This window comes from Callorhinus ursinus, unplaced genomic scaffold, assembly GCF_003265705.2.
Source record: "Callorhinus ursinus isolate GAN/ISIS: 27379988/994484 unplaced genomic scaffold, GSC_fseal_2.0 scaffold96, whole genome shotgun sequence".
Taxonomy (NCBI): domain Eukaryota; kingdom Metazoa; phylum Chordata; class Mammalia; order Carnivora; family Otariidae; genus Callorhinus; species Callorhinus ursinus.
The window spans coordinates 1,049,518-1,066,512 of NW_027397158.1; the positions used below are offsets into that span (position 1 = coordinate 1,049,518).

At 48.0% G+C, this 16,995-nt stretch overlaps 1 protein-coding gene across 5 annotated transcripts in view; it reads right to left on the reverse strand.

The window, feature by feature from the left end:
• FARP2 (FERM, ARH/RhoGEF and pleckstrin domain protein 2) overlaps positions 1-16,995 on the reverse strand; it is a 108,086-nt gene that overhangs the window by 42,350 nt on the left and 48,741 nt on the right. For all 5 annotated transcript variants that reach the window (XM_025888359.2, XM_025888386.2, XM_025888369.2 and 2 more), the window contains exons 4-8: positions 16,442-16,484; positions 15,276-15,354; positions 13,171-13,268; positions 11,429-11,543; positions 5,543-5,690 (exon numbers count right to left, since the gene is read on the reverse strand). In XM_025888359.2, coding sequence (XP_025744144.1) covers positions 5,543-5,690; positions 11,429-11,543; positions 13,171-13,268; positions 15,276-15,354; positions 16,442-16,484 — 483 coding nt within the window. The remainder of the gene's footprint in view (positions 1-5,542; positions 5,691-11,428; positions 11,544-13,170; positions 13,269-15,275; positions 15,355-16,441; positions 16,485-16,995) is intronic.

The window sequence follows — 16,995 nt, forward strand, 5'->3', positions numbered from 1 at the left end:
GCAGGAGGGTAGGGAATGAAGTTTCCCTTCAGAAACTCCAAAAACCTTCAACCTTAAAAGGGGATGGGGCTTGATGCACGCCACCACGTGGACCTGTTCTGAAAACAAGGGAAGGAGCCAGGCATGTGGACCCGGTTTAGGCGTGGAGCCCGGAAGGAGGAGAGCCTGAGGCAGGGCGTGGCTCAGTGGCAGGACGGGAAGTGGGTGATTAAAATCACTCTGGATTACACAGGGTGATGGCTGCATGATTTTGTAAACACACTAAGAATACATGAATGTGTACTGGAAAGTGGTAAAGTTTATCGTCTGTGATTTACATCTCCCGGCAAACAATCCCCAAGTTAAGAGGTATCCTGAAAGCCCTGATAGGAATGTTCAGGTCTCCATGAGAATTGAAGCATCCCAGATTTCCAAATACTGCCCAAACCACTAATTACTCTAATTTCTGCTCAAATTTTCAACTATGTTCTCAAAAAAAGCAAGCAAACAAAACAAAAATAACCCAAATACGTAACATCAACAAAAGAAAACAGAAGCCTCCCTCCCGTGCCCCCCCCCCCCGCCATTTTTAACTCCAGACATGGTTTATGTGCCTGGGCAGGGGCTGTGAGCAAGGCAGAGACAGTGTGTCTCCCCCCAGACAGACACGGACCAGCTGAGAGAGGTCTCACACACTGGTGCTGCCAGCCTGCTCACCTTTCCACTTCCTTGTAGCCAAAATTAAAAAAATGTCATATTCCAGGGTTTTAACCACTGTCACAAGTCAAAAGAAGAAACAAAACCCGATCACAACTGGAGTGTTCATGAACTCTGCCTCACCTTGACAGACTTTGACTTTTCAACTTTTAAAATTGAGCAGCTGGCTGTAAACACTCAGAGCTACTGCTTTCATTTTAATTTTTATCCAATAATCCATGGCGTAATTATAAATGTCTAGGAAGGCTTGAGACAAAACCCAGCAATTCTGGGCCCTCTTGCTGGGATGGCACTCCCTTCAGCAGCCCTGGCTCCTGCTGGAGACCCGGCCTCCTGAGCCCTCCTATACCCCCTCCGCAATGGCAGAATTTTAAATTTGGTTTTTATATTATTGATCATGTGAGTACTTCTCACAGGTTGAGCCATGGTAAATCATAACTATTTTGCTCCTTTACTTTCAATTCTCCCTGAGAGACTAAGTGCCTCTTTCCATTTACTTAATTTTATGTTCTTACCACTAATTCAGCCCAAACACTCCCTGCAGAATTTTTTTTTAGATTATTTGTTTTTTAGAGAGTCAGAGAGCACAAATAGGCGGGGCAGAGGGAGGAGAGAGAGAACCCTAAGCAGACTCTGCACTGAGCGCGGAGCCTGATGGGCACCCGATCTCACAACCCTGAGATCAGGACCTGAGCAGGAACCAAGAGTCAGACGCTCAACCGACTGAGCCACCTGGGCGCCCCATCCCTCAAGAGTTTAACACTCTTCAGTGGGGCCTGATCCAGGAGACAATTCCCTCCATGCTGCTCGCATGCTGATGGGTGCTCCCTGGGCCTGGCCTCCAAAGTGTGGCCCGTCTGCCACTGGTCTGTTCTCTCCTCTGGTCGTGTGCTTTAAAAGGTGCTCAGCAGTCAAACCTTTGAACAACTGTGTATCTGGAAAATGCTTTTTTTCCCTCTGCACAGAAGTCATGTTGAACAGGGCACAGGATCCTGGGTGGGAAATGATTTTCTTTCACGTTCTGCGCCACTGCCTGTCCTATTTCTCATAGCTTCCAGTGTTGCCCCTGACAAGCCAGATACCATTTCCTTCCCTCTCCTCCTGGGAGCTCTCTGGTCCTCTCTCCCATTCTGACATTTCACACTGGTGTGTCCTGCGGTGATCTTTACTCGTCAGCTATACTAGGAATGTGTAGGCACTTCAAAATGGACACTCATGCCTTAAGTTCTGGACACGTTTCTCACGTGATTTCGGTAACGGTTTCTTCTGCTGCTCTGGGCTGTGGCCTCTGGGCCTCCTGGTGCTGGTGGGCTTCCTGCGCTGTTCGCTGAATGGTCACTTCCCTCCTATATTGTGAGTCCTCTATCTGCTCTGTGGAGATTTCCTCAACTTCATGTTCCAGACGGCCTCACTCTGCAGCATGGTCCTTTTTGCTACCACATTTCTAGATCTGCAAACACTCCTGTCCTCCGTGTGTCCCTGTGACTGCAGATTGCTCGTGTCTCATAGATGCAGGCTTTCTGTGAGGCTTTCCGGAAAAAGTAAGGCAGTGATGTATCAACAAGGTTCAAAACCTCACCAGAATGAGTCTGTAGGGAAAAGCCCCTTCTCACCTGCTCCCAAAGCCTGTAGCTGCCCTCCCTTCCCACTGGCTGTCAAGGCCACCTGTTTATTTTGAAAGGTGTAAAAAGTGTGTCATCTTCCCTCTTTTCCCCACAAGCAGGAGCAAGCTACACACACCTGAATCCACACAACAGTGCACCAATGTCCCACGTATCACGACACAGAAAGCCTCCATTCTTTGTGCAGTTGCCTGATATTCCATAATATGGATGAACCAGCCTCCTGATGATCAATTACCAGTATTTTACTATTATAAATAAGGCTAAAATTTAAAATTATAAGACAAAAATTTTACACATCTGATTCCTACTCCTCATGAGCATGACACAGTGTAAAGTGATTTTTCTTTATCTTGTCCACGGGACAGACAGAAGACAGCGTCTTCTCTGAGGAGGCTATAGGGTTTGTTTCCCCATTCCATTCCGGGCACAGGCTTTGTTTCTTTTGAACACTAATTTGTTATCTGTCCTTGAAGAGAGAGGATTTCCTCAAATTTCTGGTGATCCTTGGTTATCTGAGTTTAAAAGTGAGGTCCCAGGACTGTAAGAGTCTGTGACCATCTGGTCACTGGGTGCGAAATCTAGGGGTGATCTGGAGAGGGACAGGTAAACTACATGGTCTTAAAGGTGTCTCTCCACAGACTGCTTACTGGTTGAAAAACTAGTAACTATAATAACCAGTAATAACTAAAGCTAATGACTATTAAGCAAGACTAGTAATTAAGAACTACAAGGCAGGAATCAAGATTCACACCACCAGTGAGGCCGGATGGTGTCTCAGTCGTGACTCCCTGTCAAGGACGTGACAGCACCTGGGTAGTGGTCCAGCTGGGCATGTGTCTCCTGAACCTAATCCCAGGAAAAGAACAGACAAACCACAAATGGAGAACGTCCTATTAAAAATAAAAAGGACTGTGTTCTTCAACACTGTCAATGTCCTAAAGATGAAGAAAAAAGAAATGCTCTAGCTTCAAGGACACAGCAGATGCGACGGCTAAACACCGTGTCTGGTCCTAGCCTGGGCCCTGTCCTGCAGGGATAACAGCCAGGAGGACATCAGTTGCCTGGCTGATAAGACTGGAAGATGACCAGCGTATCAGCTGCTTCACTGATAACGGTAAGACAGTGTTCTATTCTTACAAATATATGCCTTCAGTGGTCAAGGGTTCTGGAGTCTGTAACCCATTCTCAAATGCTTCAGAAGACTTGTGCATGTGTGTGCATGTGTGTTCACGTGTGGCTGTGCGTGTACACGGAGTGGGGGCAAGGAAGCATGCCAGGGGGAAGCGCAAACCACAAAGCAAATGTGTAAAATGCTGGAACGGGTGAAATCTGGGGTTAGGGCACATGGGGGCTCTATGTGCTGTTCTAATTCTTACAGCTTTTCTGTAAGTTTGAAACGATTTCCGAATAAAAGTTTTTAAAACAGAAGGCTCTAAAATGCTGGCTGGAGGCTCTTTGTGAGCTGGGGTAGGGACCCAGACCCATTACTATGGGGTGCCCCGGTGTGAACACCTGCAGGGCTCCCATAAGGCCACGTGGACTTTCTGGACATCTCAGTCCCCTGTCTCTAAGATGTCAGCTTGGCCACCATTCCAAGGGAGCAGAGATGGGGAGGGCCCGCGGCAACCTGAGATTATAGGCTTTCCCTTAAATCTCTACCATCTGAGCCATACCCTGGAGAGGAAGACCCCTGCCCTCTCCCAGCACAGGGAGGGGCTGCAGCTCTGCAGCTGTACCTCCTCCTCCCCTAGTGACATCCAGCCCCAGCCTGCCCCGGGCCGTCAGACAGCAGCCTGACCCCCCACACTCCGTTCCTACTGCAGGCTGTGGGATTTCAGCCTTTCCTACACTGCACTATTCCCACTCATCTGCCCATTTCTCAACTTCCAAAACGTCGCTGACACTCGCTTTCTGTGGTTTCCTTACCTAGTCTTTGTTCTTACTAAACTTCAAAAAAAAAAAAAAAATCCTTCATTGTCATTCTGTTGGGGGTTTGAGGGAATAAAAATACCATCTAATGTGTTTAATTTGAAGTCTCTAATCCCTGCTTTTAACTTCTTCCAGTTACAAATTTATCCTTTTCTGGAAGAATTACCGCTGCTCGATTGGGATGGAAGTGTGATTTTCATCTCTGCATGACACAAGAACTATCATGTGAGCGAGAAGGTGTGGGAGGCCCTGGGGTCCATCAACTCAGTGTGCCTGGCACAGTCTCCACCTGTCAGTCAGTATACGATAGAACACAATTAACATTCTGGTTACAAAATAAGATTTTTTTCCCCCAACAGGAAATTGAAAAATTTGATGGCTAGGTTAAAAAAAGAAAGGGAAAGAAAAAGAGAACAAGTGTGGCTTGACTATGGGGGCCTGGATCAGCTGAGCCGTCTTAGGCGACCAAAGGTTAAGAAGAGCCCACAGAGGAAGGAGCCGCTGATGCAGCCCCTGGACTCCCAGGACGCACCCTCCCACGGCAGTCAGTGCTGAGCAGGCCTTTGCAGGATGTCTATGTGCACCTGGAGGCCCACAGCTTTGCAAAGGCCAGACCAGAGGGCTCCCCAGAGGGGGGACTGCAGGAGCAAGTGGGCCACTGAGCCTGGGTAAGAGGGCGTGGGAGCCCTTCCGGCATCTCCAGGCCGCGGAGGGCCTGCGCTCTGGCAGCTGCTTTCAGACGCCTCCACACCACAAACCCCAGCACACACACGCTTCACTGCAGGCAGAACTTAGGGACCCTTTATGGAACCGTCGGCCTCTCCACACACAACCAACACAAAGATTCCCGAAGATCGTACTGATGGTTATCATGCGCAACAGCCTCTGATAGTTTCGGTCTGTTCTATTTCTATGTCCTGAAATGAGGACCACAGACGCCTCACAGTGCAGCACGTCCAGACCTGCCGCAGGTCCACACCCGAGGCAGGGAGACAGCTCCACAGAGAGGAGCCAGTGTTTCCCTAAAGGTTCTCTGGGGATGACCTTAGGGTCAACATCAGAGGTGGCATGTGACCAGGCGCCCAGGGTGGGGGCGGGGCCGAGGGCTCTGCGACGACAGTGAGGACAGAGACAAGGAATCAACCGCTCCGCTCCCCGGAGTGAGAGGTGGGGCCAGAAGGTAGGCAAGGTCCCTCCTCCAAGTCCAAGACCTCATGCATGACAACAAAAAGTTACCAGCACGTGTAAAATCAAGCCCCCCAAGTCGGAGCACACCCCCACCCTCCCTATACCTGGAACACAAGGACGCCCATGTGGGAGACAGCCAGGTTAATCCTGGCGCCCTCCCTGTCAGAAGCTCTGTGAAATCTGAGGCCGTACATTTCCAACTTCCGGGCAATTTCAAGCACCTGGAAATCCGACTCGGCAGGCGTCTGGCCCCTATAATAAAGGACAGCATGATCACAGCACTGAAAACAACTTCATTTCTCAAAAAGCCAAAACATACAAAATTGATTAGGAAAACAAAACACAATAAAACAAACCAACACAGGGGGCTTTGTTTCAGAGTAGACTGCTCACTGGAAGTTTATTTACCCACTAGAAATGCAGCATACCGTACACAGAGACCAAAGAAATTGTCCGCTTCCGTTTATCCTATAATCCATTTCCTGAGGGGCAGAATGTTTTCTTTGTATTCACTAGATACTCAGTCTTATACTTCGTCCTAAATACTCACACAGTCACATGCAAACATTACACACAGAGACAAATATTAAATGCAAGAAACACCAAAGATAATATCAGTATCTCATTCAACCCACTGCAATACTTTAATAAAAAAAACCTTTTATAATATACAATTTTAACCATTAGAATATACTTTTTTAAGGATAAAATAATGAAACTGAGTGACAACAAATTTCTCAAGTTCACAGTCCAGTCATGCTCCCAGGGAAGAGCCCATGACCCGTGTTACACGGACCAGCCTCCAGGAGGGCACTGCTCAGACAGGGCACAGCTGGGCCAAGGGGAGCGGGTCCCAGTCAGAGCACCCCCACTCAAGGCCTGAGCCCTAAATGTGGGGCTCTCCATCAACAACCCTTCCTCTTACTTCCAAATGCCTGACTGAGCTTTTGGATCTTTTTTTTTTTTTTTTTAAGATTTTTCATCTGAGAGAGAGCGTGAGCGAGCAGTGGGGAGGAGCAGAGGGAGAGGGAATCTTAAGCAGACTCCTGGCTGAGCAAGCGCAGAGATCACTGCCCGAGCCTATACCAAGAGTCCAATGCTTAACCGAATGTACCACCCAGGGTCCCCTGAGCTTTTGGATCTTTAAGGAACAACACAACTGTCTGGGTTATGCCATTCCCATGGTTTCTATTCTTGGACTAAAATTTCCATTCTTTGAGTTTGATATGGACACTCGACTATCAGCTTATATTTAATAAATCATCATCAAGAGAAACACCGTGTGACAACAGTTTTCTAAGGTGTCCTAATGGGGAAGATTTGCTTATTACTTTTTTTTTTTTTAATTTTTAGTAGGCTCCATGTCCTATGTGGGGCTTGAACTTATGACCCTGAGTTTAAGAGCTGCATGCTCTACTGACTGAGCCAGCCAGGCGCCCCAAGATTTGCTCATTCTTAACGCTTCCAGCGACCACTGCTGCAGCTTCAGAGCGGGGTGCCAGGAAGAGGCTGGGGGAGTTCTGAGGTGTAGCCAGAATCAGGGAGGCTAAGGGAGAGTCTGGTGAGGACTCAGAAGGAAAAGAGCGGAGAAAGCCTTTCTTCTCAGAAAAGCTCTTAAGCCTTTGTGAACAGAACTGGGTAGATATGAGGATGGTATAGGCTATTCTGGTGCGGTCTCAGAAGGAAGTGAGGAATATGTTAATGGAAACAGGAGATAAGGGGCACCTGGGTGGCTCGGTCGGTTAAGTGTCTGCCTTCGGCTCAGGTCATGATCCCAGGGTCCTAGGATCGAGTCCCACATCGGGCTCCCTGCTGAGTGGGGAGTCTGCTTCTCCCTCTGACCCTCCCCCCTCTCATGCTCTGTCTCTCTCTCTCAAATAAATAAAAATCTTTAAAAAAAATTAAAAAAAAAACAGGAAACGGGAGATAAGGTGATCCTTTTTGTAAAGTGGCACAAAATTTGGCTGAATTATATTTATGTCTTAAAGTGTTTTGTGGAGGGCAGAACTTTCCAACAACGGGACTGGATGCTTGGCTGAAGAGATCTCTAAGCCAGGTCGGGAAGGTACGGCTGGGCTCCTCTGACTGCTGACAGGAAGGCTCAAGAGAGAAGTGCCTGAGAGATGGAAGTGTGAAACAAAGAGGAAACAGAATTTTAAGATTAGGAAAATGTGCAGCCTATGCATACTGCAGAAAGTGAGGACACTAAGGGTGTGGCTAAACGGCCGAGGAGATCAGTATGGACAGAAATCGGGACACAGTGGGAGAAGGACCCCAAAGGCAGTCAGGTCAGGGCCGCCCCTCCCGTCACAGGCCGGAGTGGAAGATGGGGGTGGGGCCCAAGGCCCCCATGGGGCTTCCAAGGCCAGGGCTGCCTGGAGGGCAGAGCACTGAGCCAAAGAGGATTATTCCTGAGCCTTAAGGTCTAACGTCATTTGTCCTGCTAGGTTTTAGGCTTGCCTGAGAGCCGTTATCCTTCCCTTTGTTCTAATTTCTCCCTTTGGAGGGGGGTGCCGATCCTAGGCTGTCCCCCAGCATAGTATTCTGTTTTCACAGGCTCACAGCTGGAGGAGACTTGGCCTCAAGCAGAACCATAGCTGGAATCCCAGCCATACCTCATCAAGATGAGATTCAGGAGAGGCTGTGGGCTTGGGAGGGTTTTGGACTCAGTGCTGGAGCAGTGGGAACGTTCAGGCTGTTGGGATGGAATGAATGTATTGTGCATGTGAGGAGGACGTGAATTGTGGGGGTGGAATGTTACAGGGTGAAGGTCTGTGTCCTCCAAAATTCCTAGGCTGCAGCCGAACCCCCAGTGTGATGGTATTTAGGGGGGGTCTTTGGGAGAGGGCCGTGTAGAAGACTGACGAATATTAGTGCCTTCAAAGCAGAAGCTCCAGGGAGCCCCCAGCCCCTTCTGCCCTGAGAGGACAGAGCAAGAGATGCCATCTACAAAACAGGAAGCAGGTCCTCCACACACCGAATCCACCAGTGCCTCCAGAACTGTGAGAAACCAAGGCCTGTGGGCTACAAGCCACCCAGCCTGGGGTGCTCGGTTACAGCAGCCATGAAGGACTAAGATAGCAGCTTTCAAATCTTTTCCTTCAATCTCAAAGGTCCAAAAGAACTGTGATAAAAGTAAAAAACCATTCCTTCAATATCTTATTCAGTGATTACTGAAGTGTGTTTCCAGTGGGCCCAAGAAGATACTATACACTAGGTAAGAAAGTTATCTTGGTTAGGGGCACCTGGGTGGCTCAGTCGGTGAAGCGTCTGCCTTCGGCTCAGGTCATGATCCCAGGGTCCTGGGATGGAGCCCTGCGTCGGGCTCCCTGCTCCGCGGGGAGCCTGCTCTCCCTCTGCCTCTGCCGCTCCCACTCCTGCTAGCTCTCGCTTTCTAGTGCTCTCCCTCTCAAATAAATAAATAAAATCTTAAAAAAAAACAACCCACCATAAAAAATGATTTAAAGAAAAGAAGCACAACAAGTGTCTGATGACTATGGAAGATAAAGTCAGCACATTAGAACCATGAAAGAGCCACCCTGACTCTTGATCTCTCGGTTTTGAGTTTGAGCCCCACACTGGGTGTAGAGATCACTTAAAAATAAAAATCTTTAGGGGAAAAAAAAAAGAACCATGAGAGCCTAGAGCAACAGCTGAGCTCAGGGATGGAGGCACTCCTGTGGAAAGAGCCCAGGTTTAGTCCTCTATGAAGCACATCACCCGATTTCTCCTCTTTCATGAGTTTTATATATATATTTATCAATCAATCAATCGGAGAGAGAGGGAGAGAGCACACACAAGCAGGGGGAGTGGCAGAGGCAGAGGGAGAAACAGGCTTCCTGAGGAGCAAGGAGCCCGATGCGGGACTCGATGCCAGGACCCTGGGATCATAACCTTAGCCGAAGGCTTAACCAGCTGAGCCACCCAAGTGCCCCTTTCATGAGTTTTTAAAGCAGCCACCTTAACACATGCACCTAACACGCACATACATGTGCACATATATGCTCTGTGTGGGCACATGAGCACACACGTGCAAGGACGTGGATATGCAAGCACAGGCACACGCGCACACGCGCAAAGGCGCCCTCACTGGGGCATCTTCATTAGCTCCCAGGTGGCGCTCAGAGTGACTGCTCACAGACCTGCACCATTCCCTCGCCTCACTTCCAGTGTGAGCCTGGCCTTCACCCTGAACCTCACCTCACAGACATGCTTGCATCCATATTCGCCAGGCCTGGTGCTGACCCTCAGCCCGAGGCGCTGTGCCCTTCCCTGACACACTGTCCCTTGGTGTCCGAGGCTCTCTTCCTGCTCGCTCACTGTCCCTGTTCTCATGGCCTCTGGTGGTGCCCCTTTCTCACTCACCCTCCCATGGCCAGTCTTTAGGAGACTGTTCTACTCTCTTCTCCATCTGTCTCTACCCTCTCCTCCCTAGGAAACCTGCACGCACAGCCTGTTTGCTCACATGCTGATGACACTCTGCCTGCACCCCAGACCATCTACCTGCTGGTGCCAGTGCAATGCCCCCCCACCACTCCAGGCACAAATCCGAACAGGTCATCATCTCCTGTGGGACAGGCACGGGACTCAGGCTGGCACTGGGAGATGGCCCCTTGCTCCTTCGCCCCCATGTGCTGAACTCTGACACTAAGAGGTGCCCCAAACCATGACACCCAAGACCGGGCTGGTGCCTTCACTTGGTCTTGCCATGACAGTAGGGTCACACGCAGCCTCCTGTCAGCAGCAGAAACAGTTACTCGTCCCACTGCTTAAACCAGAATTTCAGGTGGAACTGTGGGTGGCAGGCTGGGCTCCCCTGACCCACCTCCCACCCTCCCAGGCTGCTGTCTCTGCCTGAACGCCCCTCACCAACCCCATGTGGCTAATTCCTCAAAGATGCCTGCCTGCCCAAGCAGCCCAGCCACTCACCCTTCTCCTCTCATCGAAGGAGACTCTGTCCTGTAGCCCACACACCACGACGCACATACACTGATATAGCCAATGCCTGCCCCCATGCCGGGCACACAAAAGGCACTCCCTAAGTACCTGTGCGTGGCAAAACGCATGAGAAGCACGCAGTCTCTCAGGGCGAATGTCAAGTCCTCCAGGGTGAGAATCTTGGTCTGTGCTGCTCAAGCTACCCCCTTCCCCAGTGTGGACAGTAGAGACTGACAGATTGCTGGCACCCAAACCTTTGATGAAAAGCCGAGAGGGGGGGCACCTGGGTGGCTCAGTTGGTTAAGCGACTGCCTTCGGCTCAGGTCACGATCCTGGAGTCCCGGGATCGAGTCCCACATCGGGCTCCCTGCTCGGCGGGGAGTCTGCTTCTCCCTCTGACCCTCCCCCCTCTCATGCTCTATCTCATTCTCTCTCTCAAATAAATAAATAAAATCTTAAAAAAAAAAAAAAAAAAGAAAAGCTGAGAGGGATGTCAGTGGAGCTTTCCTCATGAGGGTTATCAGACCAGAATGAACTCGCACATCAACAGGCCCCTTCTCGAGGGTAAGCCCAAGCCATCAGGCCCCTGTCCTGTCCACTTTCCCTTTGGTGGGTTCAAGATCACAACCACCTCCCTCCCCCAGGTCCTCGGCCCCGGCCCTCCCTCCTCACGGCTCCTTCCTGCACCTCTCTTCACCCCAAAAAAGCACACCGGCATTGAGTCCTGGAGAAACCCAAATGAAGTCGCTCACAGAACAGGGCTGTCAGTAGGTCTGCAATGCTGGCATTCGTCAGCTCGACCCCACCTTGTAGGACGGCCCACAGATAGCTCACACACAGCTACCCCTGATGCCCTGCCCTCTGGTCACTCCTGTCAGGGCACAGACCTTCTTTCTAGCCTCCCCCCAGCAGTGGGATTGTGCCCCCAGGGAGTGGGCAGTAGTGACTCTGGTCAGTCTTGCAGAAGCCTCCGCGGTGGCTTCCATTACATAAACACACTAGTTGGTCATATGTGGTGACAGGGGGCCAGTGGTCGGCTCTGATGGACTCACGTGTGCTTCCGGTGGAATTCTAGAATCTTTTCAAGAGAATGCTCCTGACTGGGCAGGTACTCATTGGCTTTGAGGTGCTCTCGGTCCAGGGTTTCATCATAATCTCCTATTTCCGCTGAAATGAGACAGTAACAGACAGTGATTCTAATTTTCAAATAAAGAAAAATACAAGCATTCGTACATGCAAATGCATGAATTAAAAGTAGAAAAAAATTATCCTAAACCTGTAGTAAAAGCATATATCCCTCAAATAAACAGGATTTTGTATCTTACTTTTCCACATATCTTAAGCTATTAAAGGCAAATATAAAGGCAGGTAAAGAAGTTTCTGAGTTTTGAAGAACAAAGATGCTGGTTAGTGACCCCAGGGAGGCCAATGCTGAGCCACCAGTTTATCCTGAGCGGTTTGTTGTGTCTTAAACCACGCTTTATTCATCTGCAGTCTCAAGACTGTTGTAGCTAGGAATATGTATCTTAATTTGTTTCAGGATAACGTGTTTGAAATCATTTTCCCCCTCAGGACCTCTCAAATTCTTGAGGAACAATGTCTCTTTCTAATTTCATGAATCTTGAGGCTACTCATGTTTTGAGAGTCACAGTTAAAGCCCAATAACCTTAAACGATACACTTTTGTTTTTAGACAGCCTCAAATTCACAGAAAGTTGCACGCACAGTGCCCCACTTTAGGGACCAGCACCCTTGCACCCATAAGCGCAGCGCCTGCCTCACAGCAGGACAGGACTCTGCCCACTGCTGCATCCGCGCTTCCGCAGCGGCTGCGTGTCCTCTGCAGTCAGACAGCCCAGCTCAGAGGCACCCGAGGCGTAAGCAGCACGCTCGGGAAAGCGACAGTCCCACAGGTGACTGTGACTACACTGCACGTAGCTCTCAAGCAAGCGGCACTGGAAAGCCATCCATCTCTCTCAGAAGACTGCAGATCCAATAAATAATCAGTCCCACCGACAATGTACATTAACAAGAGCCGACGAGGCCCCTAGTGCAGGATGGCCAATCTACGTGAGGAGGTGAAACTTGCTATCTGTAGAAGGTGCGTATGTGTGGGGGAGGAGGGGGGACAAGGAAACCACAGATTAACCTACATATGTTATTAGTTGCTATGATTCCTGAAACTTTCTACATTATACTTCCTGTGCTCAAACTTTCAGATACATCAGTTCTGTGCCAGAGGGACTCTAGTCCAGCGGCGTGTTTCCCTTTCCTCGTCAGCTGGGGGCTTCGCAAAGCCTCGGCAAGGCATACCCTGCTTTCAGAACCTCTTCCCATGCTATAATTCTTCCTGTTCTTCTGAGCCATCCCTTGCTCTGTGTGACATACTGAGAAATGTGTTCTTTTTTCTCAGGGTTTGATACCTAACTCGTCACCGGGGGGGCTGTGATGTGCACACCAGGGAGGTCTCTTTCCAGGGGTGCTGAGGGTCAGGGCTACCATGCAGCTCCCAGACTGAAGACATTTATGGGAAAATGCGAGAAGGCACAAAGGAGAGACATTCCCAAAGAACGTGTGTGGCTGCGAATCTTGGCCTTGAGCCTTTCTTTCTGGGTGGAGACTGTTTGCCTCAAGGATCTCCACCTTGTAGATGTTAATCTTCAGCTTATCAGAGAAAATGGGCCTCTGTTCGTCATCACACTCGTTAACCTTGAAGGTGCGTCAGGTGCTGGTGGTCAGGAGTGTTGTGCACCTCTGACCGTATGCGCCTCTGCCCAGGGCGGGGAGATACTAACACTGCAGAAGGTGGGATGCCAAAAGGGCCGCCGTGGTATCCGTGCAGGGCAGACGCTCCTCCAGGAGGTCTCTCTTAAGTTGCAAGGCAAACAGGTATCTAGAAGGGAGTTCAAAACACCACAGACATCAACTCCAAAGGCTCTCGAGCATAGCCCCCCCGCCATGTCTCCATCACAGGAGAGCACAGAGCCCCAAGAAACAGCAGTGACCAGGGACATCAGAGCAGATGGTGAGCAAAGACAAAGTGACAGGAGGCCCTTTGCTGGTGGCAGCTCGGTGGACAGGGTCACGTGCAAGCAGACCGCACCCACAGGAGCACTCAGACGCTCGCGTTCCAGACACACCACACCCTTAAGGGAAGCTCACAAATTCATATTACTTCTGTTACACACCCAAAACTGCACTCAACAATTCTGCTGTGAAAGAGCAGAAATATCCAATTAAGATATAGCTTAAAATGCGGCTCTGAAAGTTGCAGGCAGATTGAGGATATTTGGTCCTGGCTAGGATCTGAGAAACAGGCACTTCTGAATGGTAAGACTGTCACTAGAGTAGGCAATTTGAATGTATTCATATATTCATTTATTCCATCAACAAATAATTACTGAGCAAGTACTGCATTCCAGGTACTATTTCTGGAGTTGGAAGTACGATGCAAGACAAACTCTCTCCTTGTGGGAATTTATACTCTAGAGTGAGCTTAACAACTGAAATGTGCCTATCCTTGAACTTAGCAATTTTGCTTTTATGAAACTTTCCTGGAGAAATATTTTCCAGAGTTTACAAAGCTATGTGGACAAGGCTATTTACTTGCAGCAATACAGCAGAGAAATAATCTAAGTATGCCCGGACAGGAAGAGTTCAATAAAGTAGATTATAGCCACACAAACTGCTGCGAAACACATCGATGGCACACTACGACATGCGGGTAAAAAACAGAACAGGAAACAACCACATACAGTACTAAGGGTATAGTGATACTGCTTTGTAAAATAATTTCTTTAAAGACCTGGGTCCACTTGTATATTGCTATGAATTCATCTGGAAGACACACCTCAAGTGATACTACTTCTGGAGACAATGCAGTGGGCAGAGAGTGAAGAAGTACATTCACTTTTTACATAGCTTTATTTTGAAGTTTCTCTTCTTTTATCATAAACAGTACGTTTTTCTTATGAACAAACAAACAAAAAAGGAACTTCTGCATAGACATGGCTTGGACCCAGGACCCAGAATTAGGTAATACTTCCTACTCCTTATTTTCCAAATATATATATTTAAAAGTTACTCCCTCAAAAAGGACATCAGGCATGTGAAACACTATGAAGATGAATTCTGTGTTTACTCTTAAAAACACTTTCTGCTGTCGTTGGGGTTCAGTCTTGTTACCCATCAAATGAGGGGCTAGACTAATGGGATACCAACATTTCCCTACGGCTGACAGTGATTTTGTGATGTTACAAGACTCTACAAAAACCTTCTGAAGAGAGGTTCATAAGATGCCTATGGTTCAGGTGGGAATCCATTTTCAGTCAGAAGGACTGTTACTACTAGTTCCCTTTTATCTTACATCTGATCTTGGGTTTTGAGTTGGTCCATAAAACACAAGGAAAAAAACTTCCATAATCTGTTGCCCAGATGAAACAACTGTAAACATTTCTTTCAGTTACTTCTGCCATAAAAGAAATCACCTAAAATATTTCTGCTCCATATATTCATAAAGACTCTCCACCTCAGTACTCCTCCCAGCTGTGTGTACTTTGTGCCTTTATGATGTGGCTGAAACTCCTGAGAACCTCATGCATGAGCACAAATCTGTGCTCAGCTGGAGACTAGCACTTTCACAGCACACTAACACATACCCCCCTTTTTGTCCCCAAATTTCACCATAAACCCTTTTCTAAGCTCTACTGGCATTTGTGTTTGTGCAAGAGTTAACTGCTTCTTTTAATACTACACGATCACACCTTCTATGTGTGTTGCAGCTTCATTCATTCTAGGAATACATATATCCCAGAGCACCTAATGAGCCAGGTGCTGCGGGAGACACAGGTGAATTCTAGACCCTGCTGATAACAGCTGTGCTTCAGCTGGGGCTCTTTACCTTGTGTATTCTTCCTGCAACTGACCCGGATCAGGTGGGAAAAATTTCACTGCTAGACGAAGCAAAGCGTTTTTTGGCCCTATGGGAAGAAACATTTTATTTATTAAAAAATTTTTAAAGATTTTATTTATTTATTTGACACAAAGAGAGAGCACAAGCAGGGGGAGCGGCAGGCAGAGGGAGAGGGAGAAGACTTCCCGCTGAGCAAGAAGCCCGATGCGGGACTCAATCCCAGGACCCTGGGATCAGGACCCGAGCCGAAGGCAGACACTTAACCGACTGAGCCACCCAGGCGCCCCTGAAAAGAAACATTTCAAACTTCACAAGTAAAGTGAATCCGACTATTTTTTGAAATCTTTATATACTTTAGTAAAAGAAAAATGTCATCACTGACTATACTGAACCAGAACAACCTGATTACTGGAAAGAAAAAGCAGAAGGTGTTAGCTCATCTGAGCATCTCAGCTTTACTAAAATTTTTATAACACAGCTGTGTAATTTTCACCAAGCAGGAAAGAGGAGGTGTTGTGCTACAGGGCCACGATGACCTAAATGGCATTAGGTCACCAGTGACTAACGAGGCTACTGGCACCCATCCTTCTCTCTCATATGGGATCAAACAGATTGCAAGTGAATCTGGACCCCTGGACAGCACCCTGTAACTAAGAGGCATTACTATGTGCCCCAATTTTTAAAAATTTAACGGAGACTAACAGAAATTATGTTTATAATTACAAAACAGTATAAACTATTTTATTAAAAATGTAATTAAATTGTGTCAACTATACTCAAAAATAATACCACAAAAAATAAAGTTTCAAAAATTGTTAAAAAAAAATTAAGAAGCTAATTAAAGGAAGAACCTCAATGCCTTTTTGTAACTTGAGGGGAGAAACTGCATACTTATTTTTGCACATTGGCCAAAAATTAAGTGACATATCCAAGAACATATCCTGTTACCACTGCATTTGAGGACCAATGGGTGTTTGCAGCCGCCGCTGAGACGAAGCAGCAAAACGACCTCCAGGCTCACGAGCCACCGGCAATCACCTCACTGCTCCCCAGGGTGGGGACAGTGAACATCTGGACGCACCTCCAATTGAACAGTCAAGAACAAAAGCATCTTAAATGAACAGAATTTTAAAGAGTTTAAAAAAAGGACTTACTTCGTACTTGCCTAATGATGGGCTTCATAGGTTCCAGCCAAATCTAAAGAGGATTTAAGAAAAGAGATCAAATCCATTCAACGACTTCTCTATTTAATAACTACGCTACAAAATACAGAACTGCTTATAACTAGGAGAGATATTTAAGGCGGGGCCTGTTTTGGCCCTCTGCTCACACACCAGTCAAATCCTGACAAAACACCTGGGAGAGGCACAGGGACACCTGCTTCGAGAAGTGTGGGAGGATGATGAGACGCCACGCAGGCCCGGACCCCTCCATTAGGTCACATGCACGCTGTTGTTGCTAGGCACAGCATGGGTACCAATAATTATTTTGGGGGGCAACTGTTAAGGCCAAACAAATCTTTGGTACAAGATGCACCTGTAAACAACTAATGGGCAAGAGTGCCGCTGCACGGAGTGGACAGAGCTCAGTAATGCTGACACACTTAACTGAATAGGCTGATTTTGGTTTCTTTCTTTCTTTCTTTCTTTCTTTCTTTTTTTAAGTAGACTCCACACCCAGCATGGAGCCCAATGTAGGGCTTGAACTC